Source organism: Cololabis saira, chromosome 15 (genome assembly GCF_033807715.1).
Source record: "Cololabis saira isolate AMF1-May2022 chromosome 15, fColSai1.1, whole genome shotgun sequence".
Classification (NCBI taxonomy): domain Eukaryota; kingdom Metazoa; phylum Chordata; class Actinopteri; order Beloniformes; family Belonidae; genus Cololabis; species Cololabis saira.
Window position 1 is genome coordinate 32,829,408 of NC_084601.1, and position 20,189 is coordinate 32,849,596.

The 20,189-nt window shown below is 39.5% G+C and overlaps 1 protein-coding gene across 6 annotated transcripts in view; it reads right to left on the reverse strand.

The window, feature by feature from the left end:
- Window positions 1-20,189, reverse strand: part of col11a2 (collagen, type XI, alpha 2) — a 51,588-nt gene that overhangs the window by 18,286 nt on the left and 13,113 nt on the right. Inside the window, exons 4-35 of one of the 6 annotated variants that reach the window (XM_061741410.1) lie at window positions 19,831-20,041; window positions 19,277-19,439; window positions 18,957-19,079; window positions 14,254-15,330; window positions 12,915-13,034; window positions 11,359-11,574; window positions 9,911-9,964; window positions 9,337-9,378; window positions 8,980-9,042; window positions 8,798-8,872; window positions 8,356-8,442; window positions 7,855-7,911; window positions 7,600-7,653; window positions 7,395-7,448; window positions 7,099-7,152; window positions 6,874-6,927; window positions 6,703-6,756; window positions 6,560-6,604; window positions 6,135-6,188; window positions 5,802-5,846; window positions 5,539-5,592; window positions 4,941-4,985; window positions 2,961-3,014; window positions 2,734-2,778; window positions 2,420-2,473; window positions 2,204-2,248; window positions 2,018-2,071; window positions 1,715-1,822; window positions 1,327-1,380; window positions 1,178-1,231; window positions 926-970; window positions 47-100 (exon numbers count right to left, since the gene is read on the reverse strand). In XM_061741410.1, the coding sequence (XP_061597394.1) occupies window positions 47-100; window positions 926-970; window positions 1,178-1,231; window positions 1,327-1,380; window positions 1,715-1,822; window positions 2,018-2,071; window positions 2,204-2,248; window positions 2,420-2,473; window positions 2,734-2,778; window positions 2,961-3,014; window positions 4,941-4,985; window positions 5,539-5,592; window positions 5,802-5,846; window positions 6,135-6,188; window positions 6,560-6,604; window positions 6,703-6,756; window positions 6,874-6,927; window positions 7,099-7,152; window positions 7,395-7,448; window positions 7,600-7,653; window positions 7,855-7,911; window positions 8,356-8,442; window positions 8,798-8,872; window positions 8,980-9,042; window positions 9,337-9,378; window positions 9,911-9,964; window positions 11,359-11,574; window positions 12,915-13,034; window positions 14,254-15,330; window positions 18,957-19,079; window positions 19,277-19,439; window positions 19,831-20,041 (3,368 nt within the window). The remainder of the gene's footprint in view (window positions 1-46; window positions 101-925; window positions 971-1,177; window positions 1,232-1,326; window positions 1,381-1,714; window positions 1,823-2,017; window positions 2,072-2,203; window positions 2,249-2,419; window positions 2,474-2,733; window positions 2,779-2,960; window positions 3,015-4,940; window positions 4,986-5,538; window positions 5,593-5,801; window positions 5,847-6,134; window positions 6,189-6,559; window positions 6,605-6,702; window positions 6,757-6,873; window positions 6,928-7,098; window positions 7,153-7,394; window positions 7,449-7,599; window positions 7,654-7,854; window positions 7,912-8,355; window positions 8,443-8,797; window positions 8,873-8,979; window positions 9,043-9,336; window positions 9,379-9,910; window positions 9,965-11,358; window positions 11,575-12,914; window positions 13,035-14,253; window positions 15,331-18,956; window positions 19,080-19,276; window positions 19,440-19,830; window positions 20,042-20,189) is intronic. The other 5 variants (XM_061741413.1, XM_061741411.1, XM_061741414.1 and 2 more) reach the window with 5 other exon arrangements.

A 20,189-nucleotide genomic window follows, 5' to 3' on the forward strand; every position in this document is an offset into this window, starting at 1 on the left:
AAACGTACATGCAGACCAAGTTTGTGAATATTCAAACATCACAAACCTTTGCTCCTAGTTTTCCAGTTGCACCTCTCGGTCCTCTCTGGCCTCTGGGGCCCTGATGGGGACAAACAGCAACATTAGCAATAAAAAGACATTTAAAACAGCACATATCTGACTAAACCGGTGGAAACACTCAGAACTGACTGAGTTATCAAGTCAAATTTGCTAAAACAAGTCTCTTCCTGTTAAAAGGGAGTTTTTTTGCCTGCACTGCCACCGGCTGGTTGAGCTTTGTCGGGACGTGGGAACGAATCACAGTCAAGATTTAATGCTCAGTTGGTGTTTTTAATTGGGCGACTACTACAACTATAATTGGATCGTGTTGGATTAAACTGGATTACAATGAAGTGGATTTACTGTGAATTACACCTGGACTGAATTGGACCAAAGCATTACATCACGTCAAAGATAACCTCCCACTCTTTTTCAGTTTGAGCAGCAGACAAACAAGTTCACTGAAGACACAAATGCCATCACAACACTTAAAACCAGTTAGGGGGGTTATGGGAAGATGCTGTTCACAGACAGCAGCTCAGCTCTCAGTACAATCATGTTGGACCGACTGCAGGACGTCGTCATTTACAGTCCACAGACTGTTAGACCTGACGGCGTCTCTCCTCCACCACTACACCTCCCACCTCCCAACCACGACACCGCTGTGGTTGGACTCATCTCAGAGGACGAGTGAACCTACAGCGATGAGGTCCATGGACCGATAGGTGGCGCTCTGTTAACAACTAACCACAAAAACCCAAGTAGCTATATTAGACGTCAGGCAAAAAGAAATGTGGCAGAGCTGGTGCTGATCTACGCTAATGTCGACTATGAGGGGAGAAAGTTAAGTTTAAATACCACAAAGAGTCAAAATGAGAAAAGGTACCGTTGGTCCTCTTTGTCCTCTGGGACCTGCTTTTCCAGACTGACCCTGATTTGAAAAGGAAAAAAAGAAAAGAAAAGAAAAGAGAAAGGTTACTAACACATACAGGCAGGTGAACTATCCACTAAAACTGTAACTTATTCTAAAGTTTTCATGTCTGTAACTCTTTTGGAGAAAGTCAATGCAACTACTGCTTTCATGAGTTACGCCAAGTTTGACAATAACACAGTGAATAAAATCTTTCTTGTGTCTTACCCGTGTTCCTTTCTCGCCGTTCGACCCAGGGAATCCAGGGAATCCAAGAGATCCCTAAAAGATACATCAACATCTCAACATCAGTGCTGTTTTTCATCCTGACGAGGTTCAACTTGATTTCCTGTGAAGGACAGATGTGTTTCTCTAACCTTGGGTCCTTGTCGTCCAGGATATCCAGGAAGTCCAGGGACACCAAGTTTACCCTGGAAGGAACACAGTGATGAAATCATTGACCACACAACTGTAACAGTTTTTAATGGCCTGCTACACAAATATTAAAATGTTCGATTTATTTGAGTTAAATGTACATCCAGCCACAAGAGGGCAGCAAAGCCAAGTGTACTTGAATAACAAGAATAATGATAATATGTTTAGGACTTTTATATAAAGTGGTAATTTGTGGGAAATACATTAATTTGTTGATGAAAAAAAGGAAAATTCTCTAAATTTATTTTAAAATAAGAAATAAAGTAGGAAATGAAGCGCTGAAAAATAAGGAGGAACTTATGTCATCTTATCCAAACTTATAATTTGTACCTTCTCTCCAACGGTTCCAATTTGTCCAATCTCTCCAGAAGGTCCAACACGACCCTTTGGTCCCTCTGGACCGTCTTCTCCTCTGGGTCCCGGGAGTCCAATCTCGCCCTGTAGCAAAAGATCAGATTAAATTAATTCAATATAAAAGTATTGATCCATGAATGTCAATGTCATCAAAAACACGGAAAGATGAACGAATTAGTCTGTTCAGAGCAGATCCATCTATCATCCATCCATCCATCCATCCATCCATCCATCCATCCATCCATCCATCCATCCATCCATCCATCCATCCCGTCTTACCCTCTCTCCCTTGGTTCCAAAATCTCCCTTGATTCCTGGGAAACCGTCTTCTCCCTAGAAACACAGAACATCTGTTTTTCTTCTTTGTGAACACATTTTAATTCTTTTTCAACCAGAATGTAAAATCTCGTCTTTATTCAACTGAGATGTGAGTTGAAGGACAGAAACTGTAATGGACTCATCTACCTTCTCTCCCTTGTGGCCCTTCAGTCCGCGGATTCCTTGACCTCCCTGCAATAAAAAAAAAGTGACATGTTCAACACCTTGAGATGTGAAGGAAGTTTTTATTTAATTTAATTGATACAGACTTACAATATAAAATGCGAACTCAACATCTTCATATGTACAAACAACACTAAACTATTTTTAACAATCATTTATTGACAAAGAAAGTCACCCGACCTTAAGGCCACGAGGGCCAGGATAGCCGATAGATCCTTGAGGACCATTGGGACCCTGGAAAAGGTTAATAAATACATACATTTAATAAAAGACAAAGTAGTATGTTTACAGGGCAAAACTCACCTAAGTAAACATATTTGGAGGCATTTTCAGATTGATGACTAAAACTACAAAGATACACTGCAAATGCACCTTTATAACAAAACATGTTTTCGATATAAGAGACTGCTCCTTTTATTAACAATAATAGTTTGATGAAGGGATTTATTTGGACAAAAGAAAAGTTTTGTGATGACGTTCAAATTAGCACCCACATGGTTTCCTTTGGTGCCAGAAGGCCCTTCCTTTCCTGGGTGACCCTGAGGAGAGAAGACAGAGCGTTAGGGCGGATACTGATTCGCTTAATTTATTACAGCTGGGACAATAATAATAATAATAATAATAATAATAATAATAATAATAATAATAATAATAATAATAATAATAATAATAATAATAATAATAATAATAATAATAATAATAATAATAATAATAAACATACAGGAGGGCCATCAGCTCCTGGCATTCCTGGCAGACCTGGTTTTCCGGTTGGACCCTGAATAGTGAGACAAGGTGGTCAAAAGCTGAATAAATCTTTGAATATAAGATCTGAGAATACTTTTCATTTATAGCGTTAAATATCTGAATAGAAGATAGATGTTATTTATGAATAAACCATTAAATATATCACTAATCTCACTTTATCCGTGTTGCTTCATGCATATGCAGGTTTGAGTTGGTTCAAACCAAGAAAGATGCGGCATTACGATGCATTTAATCTGAAGTTTGTAGATAATATTTTCAACTTTAATAAAAAAATTAAAAAATAATAAAAAACCTCTCCATGTTGGGAGAGCTGAAAGCTGAAGGAAAAGACATCAAATGCCATCACGTATTCTGCTCTAATCAACGCAGGTGAAAGCTGGAGCTGAATTTGTTTTAACTCCTTTATTTGTCAGATAAAATCAGCTCTGGACCTTCTGTCATGACATTTTTTTGTCTATAAAACAGCTCAATATATCATTATCAAGCAACAACGTTTAAAACAGTGAACGTGGTCAGTGGTCCTCTGACCTCTGACCTCTGAGTTACACGCGCACCGTCACATCCTGCACGTTTTTAATTAACCTCTTGTACTAAAGTGAACAACCTGTTATAAGCGGTGAAATCATGAGTGTTGTGCGGTCGTGAGAAGTGAAATGAATTGCTGTGATGTAGTTGTTATGGGTAACAGAAAAAAGAAGTGCAAATCGACTTCAGCCAGTTTTCCCACCATTGACTCGGCAGATCGGTCTGAGGGAAAGAACTTCAGAAATGCTTTAACTCCCATAATTGCAGAGGTAAGTCTTAAAGAGAACAAGGCTATTTTCTTTTCCTTGTGTTTAAACTAAACTCATGACGCTGGATAAAAACATCAGTGTCAGGACGGATGAGGCCGACAGCTGACGGGGAAGTCACATGTTTGTTTTCAGAGGTTCTCACCCGGTGTGAGGCGCTGTTGGCAGTTTAAGAGACCTTTTTCATGGCAAACATTAACTATAACTACATTTTATTTAGCTTCATAGAAATGAGCTTGATAATGAACTTTATTGATCAACATCTGGACCTTCTCTTAATGAAACTGATTTGTCATTATTTCTACTATGAAAGAGGCTTAAAAAAAAAACAAAAATAGAGTGCCATCATCAGTTAGTATTGATGATTGTGCTTGTTAGATTCCAGACTGGTCGTAATGAAGTATTGTAATGTGTCTGGTCTCTTTTAGGAATTTTCTTTAAAGCAGAAACAGGATGCCTTAAGCGGGAGGGTTTGACTTGTGACCTGTTTCCCTGCAGATAAAACTGTCACGATGCTTGATGACCCTGACCCCCTAACCCCTTGATAACAGGTGAGGGCCAGGCTTTTTGTCATCTGTCCCTCTAACAGCTTGACTTGTGAGCGTCTTGGTTGATTTTTTAACAGTTGCCTCAGAGAGATGCCAGATGCTGCAGTCTGTTTTATTGCCTTCTTTTATTGTTATACACCTTTTTGTGCATTTAAAAGTTGGCCTGCAGGAGTCTTTTGATCTTTTTTTACACACACACACATTGACAAGAGACACAGAGAGAGAACAACCTAATCAATACGAATTTTATTTTCTGCTGAACGACTAAAAACAAACTGACCACAAACAAACAGCTTGATGAACAGATTTATCAGGAAAAGTTTCCGGTATTAGAGTTTACTTTTAACTCTGAGTGACTTATTTATCTTTTTCTTGACTCAGGTTTGTTTTCGGTACACTTTGTCTTATTTGTCACAAACATAATGCAAAAAATGAATGAAATTTGGAGAATACGTTAAATACAGGCAAAACATTTGGTATGGGTTTGGAAAATATAATTTAAAACTGTCATTCAGATCTCAACAAACGACTGGGCTGTAATAGAACCTCTTTAAAGTGTAATAATGACCTTTATTAACACATTTTTTTGTCTCTTACTTTATCTCCTGGGGGTCCGAGGGCTCCCTGAGGTCCTGGCATTCCCTACAAAAACAAACACGCAAACAAAGACGTGTGACTTGTGCTCAAATATGAAATACATCTTCAATATTATGTGTGCATTAATCTGGATCTGGATACACAGTTTTGCATCAAGGATGCAGCAGAAGAAAAGTTTGCAGCCTATACCACACAAGCTTGGATCAAGAACTTCTCTTAAAATAACAAAACTACACCAGGACACCAGGACCAGGTAGAAGACGTAATGAGTAAAATCATCACATGTGATTTCTGGACTTCAGCAACGAGCGACCCGTTTTAACATATTTACAGTTCTTTGTTGGGTCATTCACATATGAACAAGATAAAAAAACAAAAAAAAACTAAAGATACAGCTTCATTAAATAAAAGAAAATGCAGGTGGGTGTGGTTTTAAGGTAATTTGATGCTGCACAAAGATCGATGAAAATATTTGTCTGTAGATGGACTAAATGGGTGACTTTAAGTGACTGGAGATCAGTGAAGTCATATCTCTGTTTCATACCGGTCCTAATAAGAACATGAATATCTAGTTAAAGAACTGAGGTCGAGGTTTCACCTGTGTTCCTGGGGTTCCCTGCTGGCCTGGGGGTCCTGGCTCTCCTTGGGGACCCTGATGAACAAAAGAAGAATAATTGGTGTGGTTTAAAAGAAAGAAAGAAAGAAAAGCAACATGAAGAACAGATGTTCTTGTTAATTCTTAAAAAAACATGTCAGGAGCTCTCTGTATCTGTGCTATCATCTGTTATGATAATCCTGCAATGAAAAAAAAGCTTCCATCCGGCTTCTTAATAATCTGATAACATAGTCGTTGTTTCTTACCAGGTTTCCTTTGGGACCATTGTGTCCGTCGTTTCCTCGTACTCCCTGTAGAAAACATAAAAAATAAACAGAATACACATCAACTAAAGCATTTCAAACATAGTTTCACATATTTAGTTCACAAAAGCACTTTTTGTGTAACTGACAAAAGAAAAAGAAAACAAAAATTACACAGCACTCTACTTGAAGCCTGACTGATATTGAGCATTTTCATTTTATTTTGTGCAGAACTGGTAACATTACATGCTTTTCCGATTATCCACCTGCAGTGTTTTGTTTCAGGGCCTGAGAGAGGAATAACTTTATGCTCCTAAAAACATAATTTTTACTCACAGGAGGTCCAGAGATTCCAGCAGGACCTTTGGGCCCGAGCAAACCTCTAGGTCCCTGAAGACGGACACACAGACGAGGAGAAATGAGGCAGAGACTCACTCAGGATAAGAGCGAGAAGTAAACGGAGGGAAACAAAGCCAACTGGTTTCAACATCATCAATAACAAAATGAACAATCAATAAAAACCTGTATAAATACGCAATGTACAAAAACTGATACTGATGTAGACGCAACAAACCAGAGATTTTCATATCTGAAAAAACACAGCTGATGTCTGACAGCAAATGTGTTACAAAAAAAAAAATATATATATTTTCCAGATTAAAAATATGCACATATGTAACCACCAAATTATCACAAAATGTAATTTAAATAAACAATTGTGAGAGGTGTAAAATCTGCTTGATTGCCATGGAAACACTCACGGGTTCACCTGGGAGACCCCTGGGTCCAATGTCTCCGTCGTCTCCCTACAGAAAGAGACAACATGTCAAGGATGAATAAATGCTGATTAATACATATTAACTGACAAATAATTAAAAATAAAAAAAATAAAAGATCCATGTACCCTCTCTCCATCCTCTCCTTGAGGTCCTAGTGGCCCCATTGATCCTGAGTCACCCTGACAAGCAGGAAAATTGAAAGAATGAGGACCATTCAGCATATTCAAGCATGGAGGGTAAAGACCATGAAGAATAACCGGTAATAATGGTATTATTAGTGTTATTGTTGTTCTCACCCTGTGTCCTTTGTCACCAGGCAAACCAGGAAGACCATCAAAGCCACGGTCGCCCTGTTATAGACACACAGACACGCTCTTATTACTGCATTGAAGAGGATATAAAAGCTGAAACATTGAATGTCTGGAGCAACCAAGAATCAGAATGTAAATGTGCTTTATACAGGGATAAATATGGCAGGGTTCATTTTTCAGTCACATGGTGCCACCAGAGAGATGCTGTACCTTGTTTCCAGTTTCTCCTGGCATTCCCCTCGCACCATCAGCACCAGCACGACCCTGTTAGGAGCAGAGGAAGAGCGTAAGTGAAAGGGATCCTCTCTTTTTATAAATACGCTCTTAAGATCATTTAAATGATATCAAAGGAACATGGACGTCTGGAGGTGTTAAAGCTTATGAACAATGGCACCGTCAGATGAAACACGACAAGTCTTAGGACAATCATCTTTGACTTCCAAGTTATGGTTTAAAACAAAGTTTTGGGTATAAAACAAACCAATAAAAACGGCGTTTCTACTCACTCTTCTTCCTGACTTGCCTGGAGGACCCATCACCCCCTGTGGTCCCCTTGAACCCTGAGAAAGAAATGAGATCAATGTGTCGTAAAGCTCCCGTCATCGTCTTGGACTACGGAGGTTTTTATTTATGACAGGATGTAACACAGGCATTTAAGTATTTTATTTGTGGTATAAATTGTTCACATGAAATGACCCTGTGAGTTTTTACCTGAGGACCAGGGTCTCCGTGGTCTCCTTTCAAACCAGAACTTCCTGGATTTCCCTGAAACAGGTGAAATAATCATCATAAAAATACAACCAACCATTACATGGATCACATCAAAAAAGAATAATAACCGCTGTTCTGCAATCAACATTTTAGTTAAAAAAAAAAAAAGAGCTCTGTCATTGGATTAAAATGTGTCACTGATGATAATTAGCAACGACTGCAACAAACTCTTAATCTGAACGCCAGCGAACATACCAAGGGCCCAGAACGTCCAGTGAATCCCATGGGTCCAGGTGGTCCTTTCAGAGCCATCTAGAGACAGCAACATTTTAAAATGACAATCACAGAGACACAATAATGATTTCCTGGGAAAGTGAAGATAACCTTATTATTAAGTTAGAAATATTCCGCTTTTTTCCTTTTGTCTTTAGGTTATAAAAGAAAAACATCACTTATTTTCTCCTGTGTAAACGTTTTCTTGTTTATGTTGGTTATTAGTATTCTCAGTGCGGCTATTGTCAACATAATAATGATCACTTAAACGTGAGTTTAATACATAATTTGAGCTATGTTATAAAATCGGTGAAGGAATTACTCAGGAACATCTGGCTGGTGAAAATAAGAGCTGTTTATCAAATCTGTCTGGTAGACTCACATGCATTTTGTTACACATCTACTTGGACAACTGGACAAGATTAAGATAAAAAAAAAAACATAATTGCACATAGGAACTGTTGAATAAAAGTAATAACTGACCCTGGCCTGAGACAAGATAGCTGCCGCCTGGGCTTCCTGTGCAGAAACAGACGGACCTTTATCTCCTCCACTCTGACCAAAGCGGAACTGCAAAAACAAGAGAAAAAAGGTATCAAGACCACGAAGCAGAGCACATTAACATTAACATTAACAGTTATTTCATTATTTGAACTAATAAAATGCCCAAACATCATTTGGTGACATGTTTATTGACTACGGCTGTAACTTCAGAAGAAACCTTTCCCTAGTTTGGATTTAAATGTCAAAGACAGTTAAAGCCTTTTACAGTTATATGTACCAACGATTCAGAATTAAAATGTGGTGCATCTTAAAGTTATACATAAAACATCTGCCCGTGTTAGGTCAGGCACCTGGAATATTTATCGCTTCTTTGAAACTCTTCATATCCAACAGAGAATCAAAACTATCAGGATGGACTTACAGGCAGCATGACGGACGTTCCCGGAGGTCCAGGGACTCCATCAGCCCCAGGCAGACCCGCTCTACCAGGAGGACCCTGCAGGACGGAGAGAAGCTCAGCTGTCATGACTCACAACCAGACATATGCATTCTGCACAAACCTGCACTTCCTCACATAAAGAGATTTAAAATACAACAACTAACCCTCTCTCCAGGGTCACCAACAGAGCCAGGAGGTCCAGAAGAGCCAGGTGGTCCTGTTAGACCCTGAGAAGCAAGTAGAATTAACATTAATTCAGTGATAATTACAGTCTAATTTCTGTAAAGCACAATGAATGCATCCAACAAAACAATCAGCCCAGAAATAACATAAAATAAAGTGTCCTAAACAAAGTGTCTAATACTGGCAAGCAAGCACATCACACAACCACAGTCCCATAAACTATTAACTTACAAATTCAGAAAAACAACCTTCACTGGGAAATTCATGGTTAATGAAGAGATACATGTCAATAATAATAATAATGATAATAAAAAGGCAATAATAATCAGTGGACTTACAGCAGGTCCCTCAGGTCCTGGAGGTCCTTCAATCAGCATTCCCTGCAACAGGAAAGATAACGTTTAAAATGCAATAACTGACACTAAAACTAGAATAAAAGGAAAACCAGGTCCTGCAGAAATGAATAGTCTAAGTATTATTTTACTGAAATACAGACCGTATTCACATGTTCTTAATCACATGTTCTGCATTAGGTGGTTCTGCATTCAAATGCACTTCACCAGTGTTTACAGGAACATGTACAAGGAACTTAACGTAACAGTACATTATTTGTAGTTCCTCTTTAAATTAGCTGTTTTCCTACATAATAACTTAACAAAAGAAGTTTCCTTTTTATCTGCTATTAGATGTTTAACTTGTGTCTACTTGTGCTAATACTATCCTGACAGTTTTGCTGTTAAGGTAGCATTCAAAATTAAAACCTCAAATACATATTCATAATCGATTATTGACAACAGAAAATACGACTCATAAGTGTTAAAAAGTTTTCTTTGATTTAAAAAAAACAATAGTAACTGTAAGGTTCCTACAGCACATCCAGGTAGAGCTACTTAAACTCAGATAAAAACTCACAGGCTCTAAGACAGCAGGATCTCCTTTCTCTCCTTTCTGGCCTCTGACGGCAGCCTGAAGAAAAGACATGTGGCCAACAGCAAAACATACTCTTACAGGAGCACTTCACAAACAAATCCATTAAAAATAATACATAGACACTTCTGGAAAGATTGACAATGTAATTTAACTGCACTCAACATGACTGCAGAGCTGAAATCAGAGAGATAAAATGATAACCTGTTTGCTTATGACAGCATCATAAGCTTTCCTGCAACCCCCACTGACTATGTGGTGGTTCCTGCTGCTGGTCCATCACTTGTAGACTGTTACTGCACAGATACATTCTTCTAGGCTTAGCACTACTAAACCAAGCTATACACCGTAATAAAAAGCATTGAAGTCTGTTACACTTTGAAATGCTTATTTATACGGTGTATGTAACAATTGAAGTTAATGTTTAGGTCTACCAGGACTCCCAACAGCTTCCACTGAGGAAATGATTGGGTTCCTTTGTTATTCACTACACACTGTAACATGAAACCAATTTCAACCACCTTTTTGATGTCTCAGTTTTCAAATGCTTTTATATACAGCGTTTTCCTTTACTGAACTTAAACCAAAGTCTGCAGTATAGCTCTGTGATGCAAAGTGAATCTATGAATGAACCTAAGTTGCATAGTGTCTAATGTATGGGCCATTTTACAGCCTTCACGTTTTGCCCCATCCATAGTGCAACCTCAGGTCTCACCAGACCTGACCTTCAGTATCAGAGCGCTGCCTTCTGCTCTGGATTTGTTCATCACAAATTTATCTGAAGGATTACGTGAGAGTCATGTGGTACTCTGCTGGTTTGAAAATGTATTTCTTGCTAGTGTCTTGACTTTTCAGCTATAACACTTATAAAATGAATAAAGTGTGCTTTTCTAATTCTAAAATGAACATCTCCTGGTATGTTGGTTGAAATCTCGACTGAGATTCTCTAAAATGTTAACCCTTATTTTAGGGTTTTATTTTGAAAATCGACCTGATTTCTCAATGTCGTTAGAGTGTTTTACTTCCTGACCGCTCAATTTGCTGTGTGTAAACTTGGATTGTCAGTATATCTTTAGCAGACGTTTGCTTCTTTGATGCATTTGCAGCGCTTACACAGGATCACGCTCATAAACTACAATAATTAACATAAACCTGGCTCCGGGGTTACACCCCGTGCAGGAAATATATGTTATCAACCAATAAACTAACTTTAAAACATGACCAAATGTTCATTTGAGAGGTTAAACCTCTCTAGTTATTGATGACTGAAATTTCTAATTGGCTGCCATCTATGCAGGATTTGGCAAAACGTGTTCCCATATTTTTGGAAAACTTAAACAGGTCATCTAATGATGCAGCTTATGCAGACTAGGATTCAGAGTTGGTTGAAATTGATTTTGTTTCCTTTTTGCCTCTGAAGCGAAATTACTTACGCCTCCCTCGTCTGTCACAGCGGACAAGGCGGGGCCCATGTATGCCTCAACCTCTCCGGTCTCTGGTAACGGATCGCTGTAGTCTCTGTAGGAATAGTCGTATTCCTTAAGGCCCAAGTCCCCAGTCACATACTCCTCAGTGAAGACCTCTTTGACCTCACCACCTGCCTTGGTGGCGTCTACCGCCTCTCCCACCAACGCCGGCTCCACGTGGGGCTGTGTTGGGTTCATTAAAGCCGCAATAAGGATAGAAAGAAAAGGCACGAGAGAGAGAATCCAGCAAGGGGAAAGCAAAAGGTGCAAGAGGACAAGAAAAGAGAGGAGAAGAGAAAGGTATGGAGGATGGAGATATGTTAGTAAAAGAGAAATATGGAGTTTAAAAACAAATGGGTGGGCAAGGAGGCATAAAATAAAATATTTAGTCTTACCTTTGCAAATAAATTGTGACTTTAGGACAAAAAGAAAATACATTTGGCACATTCTGGGGACTTTCTTATTCTTCTTTTAATCATCTACGATTTAGCTCAAAGCAACAGGTTTGCAACAAAGTACATCATTACCAGCTTGTGTGTGATGAGCTGGAAAAAAAACCATTTTGCCAATGTTTGGTAAAAAGTAAAATAAGACTTGTAATCTCTGCACACACAAAATGGATTAGGACAGACTTTGTGGAAACAAGCTCCTGCTATTTGCTGTTCTATGCAAAGCAAAAACTTCAGACTACTTTTGTACTTACCATGCATGTTACAGTACATAAACAAAAAAGGCCTCCAGTAGCGTTATAATGGTCTGATATCGCATATAAAATAAAGAATATGTGAATCAGCATATCTGAAACCTTATTATTTCGACAACGGTACATATCTTCCGTCCAGATATTTCTTACCAGACTAAATGTTTCTCCTCAAAAGCAAAACAGAGCATGAACTTTTGTTGAGACAAAGAGTCATCAAAGACAGCTAGGTAAATGTCAAGGTATCAACAAGCTCAAAGTTTCAGTTTAACCGCACTTTCTGTACTTTAGTCTTGTTAGAGTGGTGTTTACATCGCATTCATCTCCCTTTGTTGCTGTGGTTAAAACTGCTGATCAAATATTCTCACATGGATCTGTTTTACACAAGATTTTTGTTCTTTTGTCAAGATGACCGCCAGACCAACAAAGGATCTTGAGATAAGAACAAATCAGTAATCTTGCTGTTGCGGGGTAAAAAAGCAGAACCACATAAAAATATTTGAAGATGCAGGCAGATGAATGTGGTGCTTTCTATGTTGATAGAAAATGTCTTCTGTGGCGTCGGTGCCAACAGCACATTGATGTGTGGTTAAGAAAGTTTAAAGAAGGAGGCGGAGCTCTATTCAACTACCAAGACTGGGCTCACCATCATACAGTTATTGTACCATTTTCCTTTGGTGAAGGTCATCTCTTGTGGATTCTTTATCATGCAAATTGATTTATTATGAGATTTGGCTCTGGTGATTGGAAATTAAACCTGTTGGTCCTCTTTGAATATTTCCTTACTAATGTGTCACTGATCAGTGTGTCGTTTTCGTTTTACCTGAACAGAATTCTCTTCTTCTCCAAACACCTCACCGTCTGGATGTGGGAGCATCTCCTCATAGTAATAATCGGTGTCTGTAGGGGTGTGGCCAGCCTCTGAATATTCAGTGTCTACATCCTGATTGGTCAGGTTGACAGGAAGAGGGCGTCGGGAGGGAGGAAGTAAGCAGATTTGATTGGGAGAGCGGGGTTATTTCAAAGTCTGCTTCTTGGTGATAACAAGTTAAAAGTAGAATACAGAATGCATCATAAAATTGTGGTTGCCAAGAAATATAAATATTTTACTGGCAACCCACATTTTTTTTTTAACTTGTTTCAGAAAAGAAATTTTGGCAAACTCCCGGACATCAATGACCATAAATTTTGCAAGATGCAACATTTAGAGAGCCATTGACATGACTTTGCTGAGATTTCTTTTCATTTCATCTTGAACCTTTTTTTTTTTTTTTGCTTTTTAAAGCCAACAAGCCAAGATTTTCAGAAAATGTAAAGGTTTTTATTAGAGGTAGGAGTGAGAGCATCTATCCATCCTTTAAAATGGAAACATCAGAGCTTGATGCTTCAGGATGTCCCGCGTCACCAAGGATGAGAAAAACAAAGGGACGACCCGGCAGCCTCACAGAATTCAGTTAATAAATGATGCAAGAACTTCAGTATGTTGGTCTACAGCACATGAAGACATTGAGCTTCTACATAAAGCAAGTTTAAAGCTTGCTTTTAGTTTCTGTGAAGATGCTTCAATGATATCTGGTGTAAAATATGACAAGAGACAAGGAGACAGAAAGAAAACACAGGTACTTGGAAAAAAACGAAGTCAGACGGAGACAGTGACAGGGGAGTTTTGCTGTGTGGCACATGTGGGAAATGTGATTGTATTTGTGTTTTCTCAGCAGTTTCTGTACCATAGCAACCCATGCTCATTCATTTGACTGGTACATGAATCGCTTCCCGAAAAAGAAAGAGGCGGATCCCTTGAGCTTAATTCAGGTTTTTAGATCCAGTTTCAGCAGCCGGAGGGGTAGCAGTGGGAAGTCAAGTAAAGAACAAAGAAACTGTACATTTAGCCATGCGTCAGTGTGCCCCGCTGAATCATATCATATGGAGGTTGGGAAGTTCATGAGGATCATATGATATATGAAGACAAGAAGGCAGCCTGCTTGCGATGAACCAAATTCCAGTCTAAAGACCAGCTCGTGCAACGTCAAGGATATGCATCAAACTTTGCAATGCTAGATCAAACTTATTTGTTGCAAATCCTGGATGATGGAACGAGCTGGCAAAGACATTGGAAAGGTGGGACATACAATGCTGGACATTCATGACCCTTCATGATGTACCTGTTGATAACCGTTGGTAACCTTCTTCGCTGCCACTGTGGTTCCTCTCAGCATAGTCTCGCCAAACGGCGGGAAAGCTCTGTGTTTGGATTTCACATTGGCATCCACCGTCAGCTTGGGTTTCGTGGGTCTGGGTGGAGTGGGCTGGACACGAGCAGATGTCGGAGCAACCTTTGTTGGGATGGGAGCTTTTTTGACCACATTCTTCGCTGCTTTGCTCTCCGTTTGTTTGACAAAGGCGACTTTGGTGACCACGGTTTTCACTTTGAGCTCTGCCTTCCCTTGGGCTTTTGCCGCTGGAGCTTTGTTAGCTTTTGCCGGTTTCGTAGGTTGTGGCTTTGATGCTTTTGTGGGCTTCGGCCCTTTAGTAGCTTCTACTTTAACAGCTTTCTCAGTCTTTGACTTTGCAGTGGTTTCAGTTTTTACTTGATTAGCAGGCCCTTTATTAACAGTTTTCTTTTCTAACACAGTAGTGAGTTTGTTGTTGCCATTAGCTTTAGCTGCACTAATGATTTTATTTTCAGCTTTACCATTAACTTTAACCTCAGTGGTGATTTTAGCGTTTCCATTGGCTTTCTTCGCCATGCTGTTTCCATTCACATGTGACACAGCAGAGACTTTCCCATTTCCATTGACTTTCTTCTCAGCTGAGGATTTTGAGTTCCCATTTCCATTCACTTTCTTGCTGTTGCTATTTCCATTTACTTTGCTTTGAGCTGTAGGCTTGGCCACAGCTTTGCCATTGGATTTTACTGTGGTTCCTTTCCCATTGCCGTTGCCGTTGGCTGCACCATTTGCTTTCTTCTGGGCGGCTGGTTTACTGTTGCTATTCTTAGTTGGAGCAGGTGTGGACTTAGATTTAGCTGCTGCTGTCGGTCTGATCTTAGACAAAAGGAACTCTACTGCAGCGGGTTTTGCTTTGGGCGACTTGGTCGTGGAAGACTTAGAAACTTTGGAAGGCATAGGTGGCTTTACTACGAGTTTGTACAGTCCATTTTTGGCTGGCTTAGCTGGAGTGGGCTTGGCTTTTACGAGTGTGGATTTAGTCGCGGCTGCTTTTCCATTGAGTGCCTTCTTCTAATATCCGTTATAATTGTTTGGTTGAGATGTTTAGTATGTAGAGGTGCATATCGTCAAAGAAAAGGAGAGGTGGTTGCGGATGACAAATATACACGGAAGGGTTGGGAGGGGGTGAAGGGCACAAACAAGGGATTGACAGAAAGAGAGAAAAAGACAAGAGTGGATGTTTTGAGAAACAACGACATAAAGATGGCTAAGGCTCGGATGATTCACTGAGACTGTGCAGGCATTACTGGATACAGCAGATGATTAGGTACGTCTGAAGAAATGATTGATACTTGAAATGCAACTGTGAATTTGAATTTAGAGAAAGATACTTGAAAGGATTTATTTTTTTACTTTGCTGTTTTCTCCAGTAATGCCATTCCCAATAATAAACAAAGCAGCATGTTTGTGCTAATACGAACTGGAGCATGTGGTGGTTACGCAGAGGCACTGAGGGTGTGACTGGTCAGGTTAAGCGGGCTGCTTAATACACACAAACACACACACATACACACACACACACACACACTCACACACACACACACACACACATACACACACACATACAACATACACGTCTCTGATGCAATGTCTTGCTGTAAGACAGATGTCTTACGCCTGTTTAGCCATGTCAAAAAAAGTAGCACAGATGTCAAACTGGCATGCAAAAAGAATATTAGTCACACAAGATTATTAAATTAAAGTGTTCAAAAATGATCCCAACCATGCTCCCAAAATAAAAAATAAACTGTTGATGGGAAAAGGTCATTCAAATGACAAAGTATGAAGGAAAACAAGCCGAGATACTCTCCTCAGATGTGCAACACAAAACAGCCGTCAGATTTACAACCACAAATTTCCACTGGTAGTCCGTGACTGATTAAAAACTGGAATAAAAACAGATGATGCAGAAGTACAGCAGACACATGCAGTAACATCAGGTAACATCCTCCAAGACGGTTATGAAATCATGCAAGTAACAAGACATGAAGATCTGTGATCAAACAGAAACGTTTTAGGATGACAACCTGAAAGATGGGGTTTGTCTTAAAAAAAAAAACAAAAAAACAACAATAACAGAAACAAACAAACACAAAAACATGCACAAGAGGTCAGAAAATTCAGGCAAACCACAGAAAGAATGAGATAAGTCTGTGTATTTTTTGAGAATGTCAATACTTTCATAAAACACCCGATAAGTCACAATCTCTACTTATATTGTTTTAACAAATATTTGAAAAAGATGAAATTACTTTGACATTTTCCTGAGCTTATTTGTATGAACTTGTACTCAGAAAACTAAAAAAAAAAAAAAATGGTACTATCAAAGGTATGGTACTATCAAAAGATCATGAAACGTAAGATTAAGTTAAATTCATCATATTTTCTTACTGTAAAACACAGCTGGTATATTGATTAGTAATCAGCTGCCCTCTTTTTGTTGCAGTCTGTTTAACTTTATGATAATAAGTTGAAAAACTTCTTAAATTCTGAGAGGACCTTAACTTTCTTCTTGAAAGGTGTTTTTATTAGGTTTAAACCAGCAAAAGTCAAATGTGTGAATTAGGAAAGAATACTGAATGTACTTGAGTGAATATTGTAAAATGACTGCATGTGTGTGTATCAACACAGCTACACTCCCCCAGTGCCCCCACTCAACCACGTTTGAACACACGTAGAAATATCACAATGTGCAAATTACATGAAGTTAAAATAATCACACGGAACAAATGCAACCCTGATGGATATATAATTGTAAGAATGAAGTAGATGTGTGTGTGAGGTCACTCTGGATGAAAGAAAACGTGAGATGTAAATAAAACAAGTGAGTTATGGAACGATGGGAGATGAGAGGTACTTGGGTAAAAAAAAAAAATGACATTAACAATTTTAAACAAACAGCTGCAAAGGTGTAAAGTAAACTTGGCAAGTTAAGACAGCATCACGGACTATGTTTCTGTCACTGTTCTGCTCTCTCAAAAACAGGGAAAAGGGGATGCAGATGAGGAGGGAATGCATTTTATTTCCTCATATTAATAGGGGTATTCATGGTCATCCTACTTCTCATCAAAGTACTGAGGGAAAAGGAGGGATGGAGTGATTGGAGTATTGGAAGGATGAAGAAAGAGGGATTAGCCGGCAGGGGGGCAAGGTAAGTGAAAGCAAGAACAATGCATGAAGTTGGTAGGAATGATCTCTTAATGGAGATGCAAGGAGGAGTTGTAGAGGCCACAAAGAGATTAAAAGTGCAAAACCCCCCCCCAAAAAACAAACAGCAGAAAACAAGACATAGAAAAGACTGCAGAGCATTTCTCAGTTCATCAGACGGACCGTGTGGACATAAAACTGTCTATGAACAGGCAACTCTGATGAACGAGAAACTGTAGCTGATAAAGTTTTGGTGGAAGCCAATGAATAAAACCAGACTGATTTATATTCATCTGTGAAGAAGTCATCTCAACAGCATCAACACGACAGGGTTTGGGACATGACGTGTAGCTCCGTACAGGGACTAGAGACTTATATCCACTTAGATCAGGCATGCAGGCTTGTCAAAGATCTTGTACTTTGGATGGATGAATGCAGATGAAGGACTTTTGTGAGAAAGCTGGTGTCTAAGGATTTATAGGTTGTAAATTTCAAATATAATCAATGTGTGTTTAAGAAAAAAAAGAGCTTGGAAAGGGTATAATGTTTGTTTTGTGCACAACCAGTCTCAGTAATAAAAGAGGCCACATCCTAAGCCATCTTCATGCCAAAATTTCATTTTTTTTTTAAATTGAACCAAGAAAACCATCCAAATTTCAATTAAAATTATGTTTTATGAAATCAACAGGCCCCCTTTCTTTCAATCCGATAAAAAAGAGAAAGACAATAGATGTTTGCTTGTATCATCCGTTTTCCCCTACCTTTCTGTTGTTCAGTGACAACTAAACCACCGCTGTAGCCTTTCCAGTGTCATTTAAAATGTGTTTGTTTTTAGAGGAGAAGGTACAATCTGCTATTCTCTAGTTACCTCGGGGACACACAGACAACGCAGGTAAGGAGAAAAGTGGATGGATACAAACGGTCAGTGATGATGAGGATGCGTGAGGAGACAGAGAAGGAGAGCAGCACTTTGATGGCGTGATCCGATGACCCAAACTGAACCTGAGAACTTACTTTAATGTGCCACTTGTTTTTACTATTAAACAACATTTTTATAAAACTACTGTTAATATCTCCTCTATTCACATAACTGACATCTTTCCCTGAACCCAAGTAGTTCAGGTTTTTTATTTTCCAAAGTGGTTTTTAAAGTCCACAGATTCTGGTTGGGTCAACTTTACTGGAGCAACAGATGGGACTAAAACTTGATAAGTGAGTTGTGAGCATACAGTTATAGGACCTGTTAACTTATTCTACTCTTTAGTCTTTTTGTTAAAAAAACAACTTCTGTAAAAAAGATGAAAGTATGAGGGACAGATTTAGGCTGATTCCTACACTGTGTGTGTGTGTGTGTGCGTGTGTGTGTGTGTGTGTGTGTGTGTGTGTGTGTGTGTGTGTGTGTGTGTGTGTGTGTGTGTGTGTGTGTGTGTGTGTGTGTGTGTGTGTGTGTGTGTGTGTGTGTGTGTGTGTGTGTGTGTGGCATCACTCACGTATGCGTTGGGGTCCTGAGCCTGGGTCTTGGGCAGAGGGGAGTCACAGTCTGGGCTGTAGTGTTCACAGAAGTCGTAGGCAGCTTGAGGGTTGGAAGCAATCAGCAGCTGCTGAATGTCTCCCTGTGGACAAAGAGAGGAAAAAACAAAAAAAACACACATAGATGAAGTTAGAAGTATAATAAAACCCTGTGAAAAGATATTCCAAAGGTCATGCTCTGCATCAGGCTGCAGCAGCGCAGCCGAGGACGCCACCGGTTCCATCGGTGAACAGACTCCACATGGTTTTTCTTCACGATTAACCTTTTGGAGGTCCTAACCTGGAAAACCTCCTCATCAAGCAGTCGCGCTCCGAACACGGTGATGCCATTGGTGTCAACCTGGGCGTTGCCGCCGCGGGCCAGAGGACGCGTCATCTTCTTCTTGCAGTCCAACAGCAGCGTTACGTTTTTCTTGGAAACAGAGATGGCGATGCGATGCCACCTGGACAGAAGGTGGAGGAGCCGCAGGCAAACAAATATTCAGTGTAACTACAGCACAGAAAGAAAATGATATCCAAAGCAAATCCAAAAATACCTAAATAGTCTAAAACGCCAGCTCACTCTTTTGCATAATGAGAGCATAGCTGCAAGTCTTTAATGACACCTGTTTCCAGAATAATCCTTCAGCCTTTTTGTTTCAGTCTAAAAATTGGATGTTTGGTCAGTATACCTTCTCCTGGAAGTGTAAACTGCTCTGGCACCCAATTTTATGTTTTACCAGCGTTGTATTTTATTTTGCTCAAGAAAAGCAGCTTTGTATCATAAGATGTCTGACTATGATACTATCATTTCTTTTTTTCTTAACCCCCAGTTGGTTGTTGCCGGTTACTGACTTGCCATCAGCCAGGTTGACGCCTTTGAAGAGCGGGTAATCCTCAGGCGCTGGTTTGCCATTCTGGTCCTCGTACAGGAAGACAGGAGAGCGTCCCAGTTCAATCCCCAGCTGCTGGATGCCCTGCTCACTGTAGATGGACAGGAGGAAGGCCTGAGTACCAGCCTGGGCCTTGACCAGAGCCATGATGGAGAAGTTCTCTGGGAACCGGCCTGGAGGAGACATGACAGGCATCAGACACATCTGATGTGACGCTGACAGACTGAATGTGATTTGGAAAAAAAAAGGAAAGGTAAAAATTGAGATAGATGGCAAATACATGAAGAGAATGATTAAAATAAATCCAGGTATGTTAAAGTT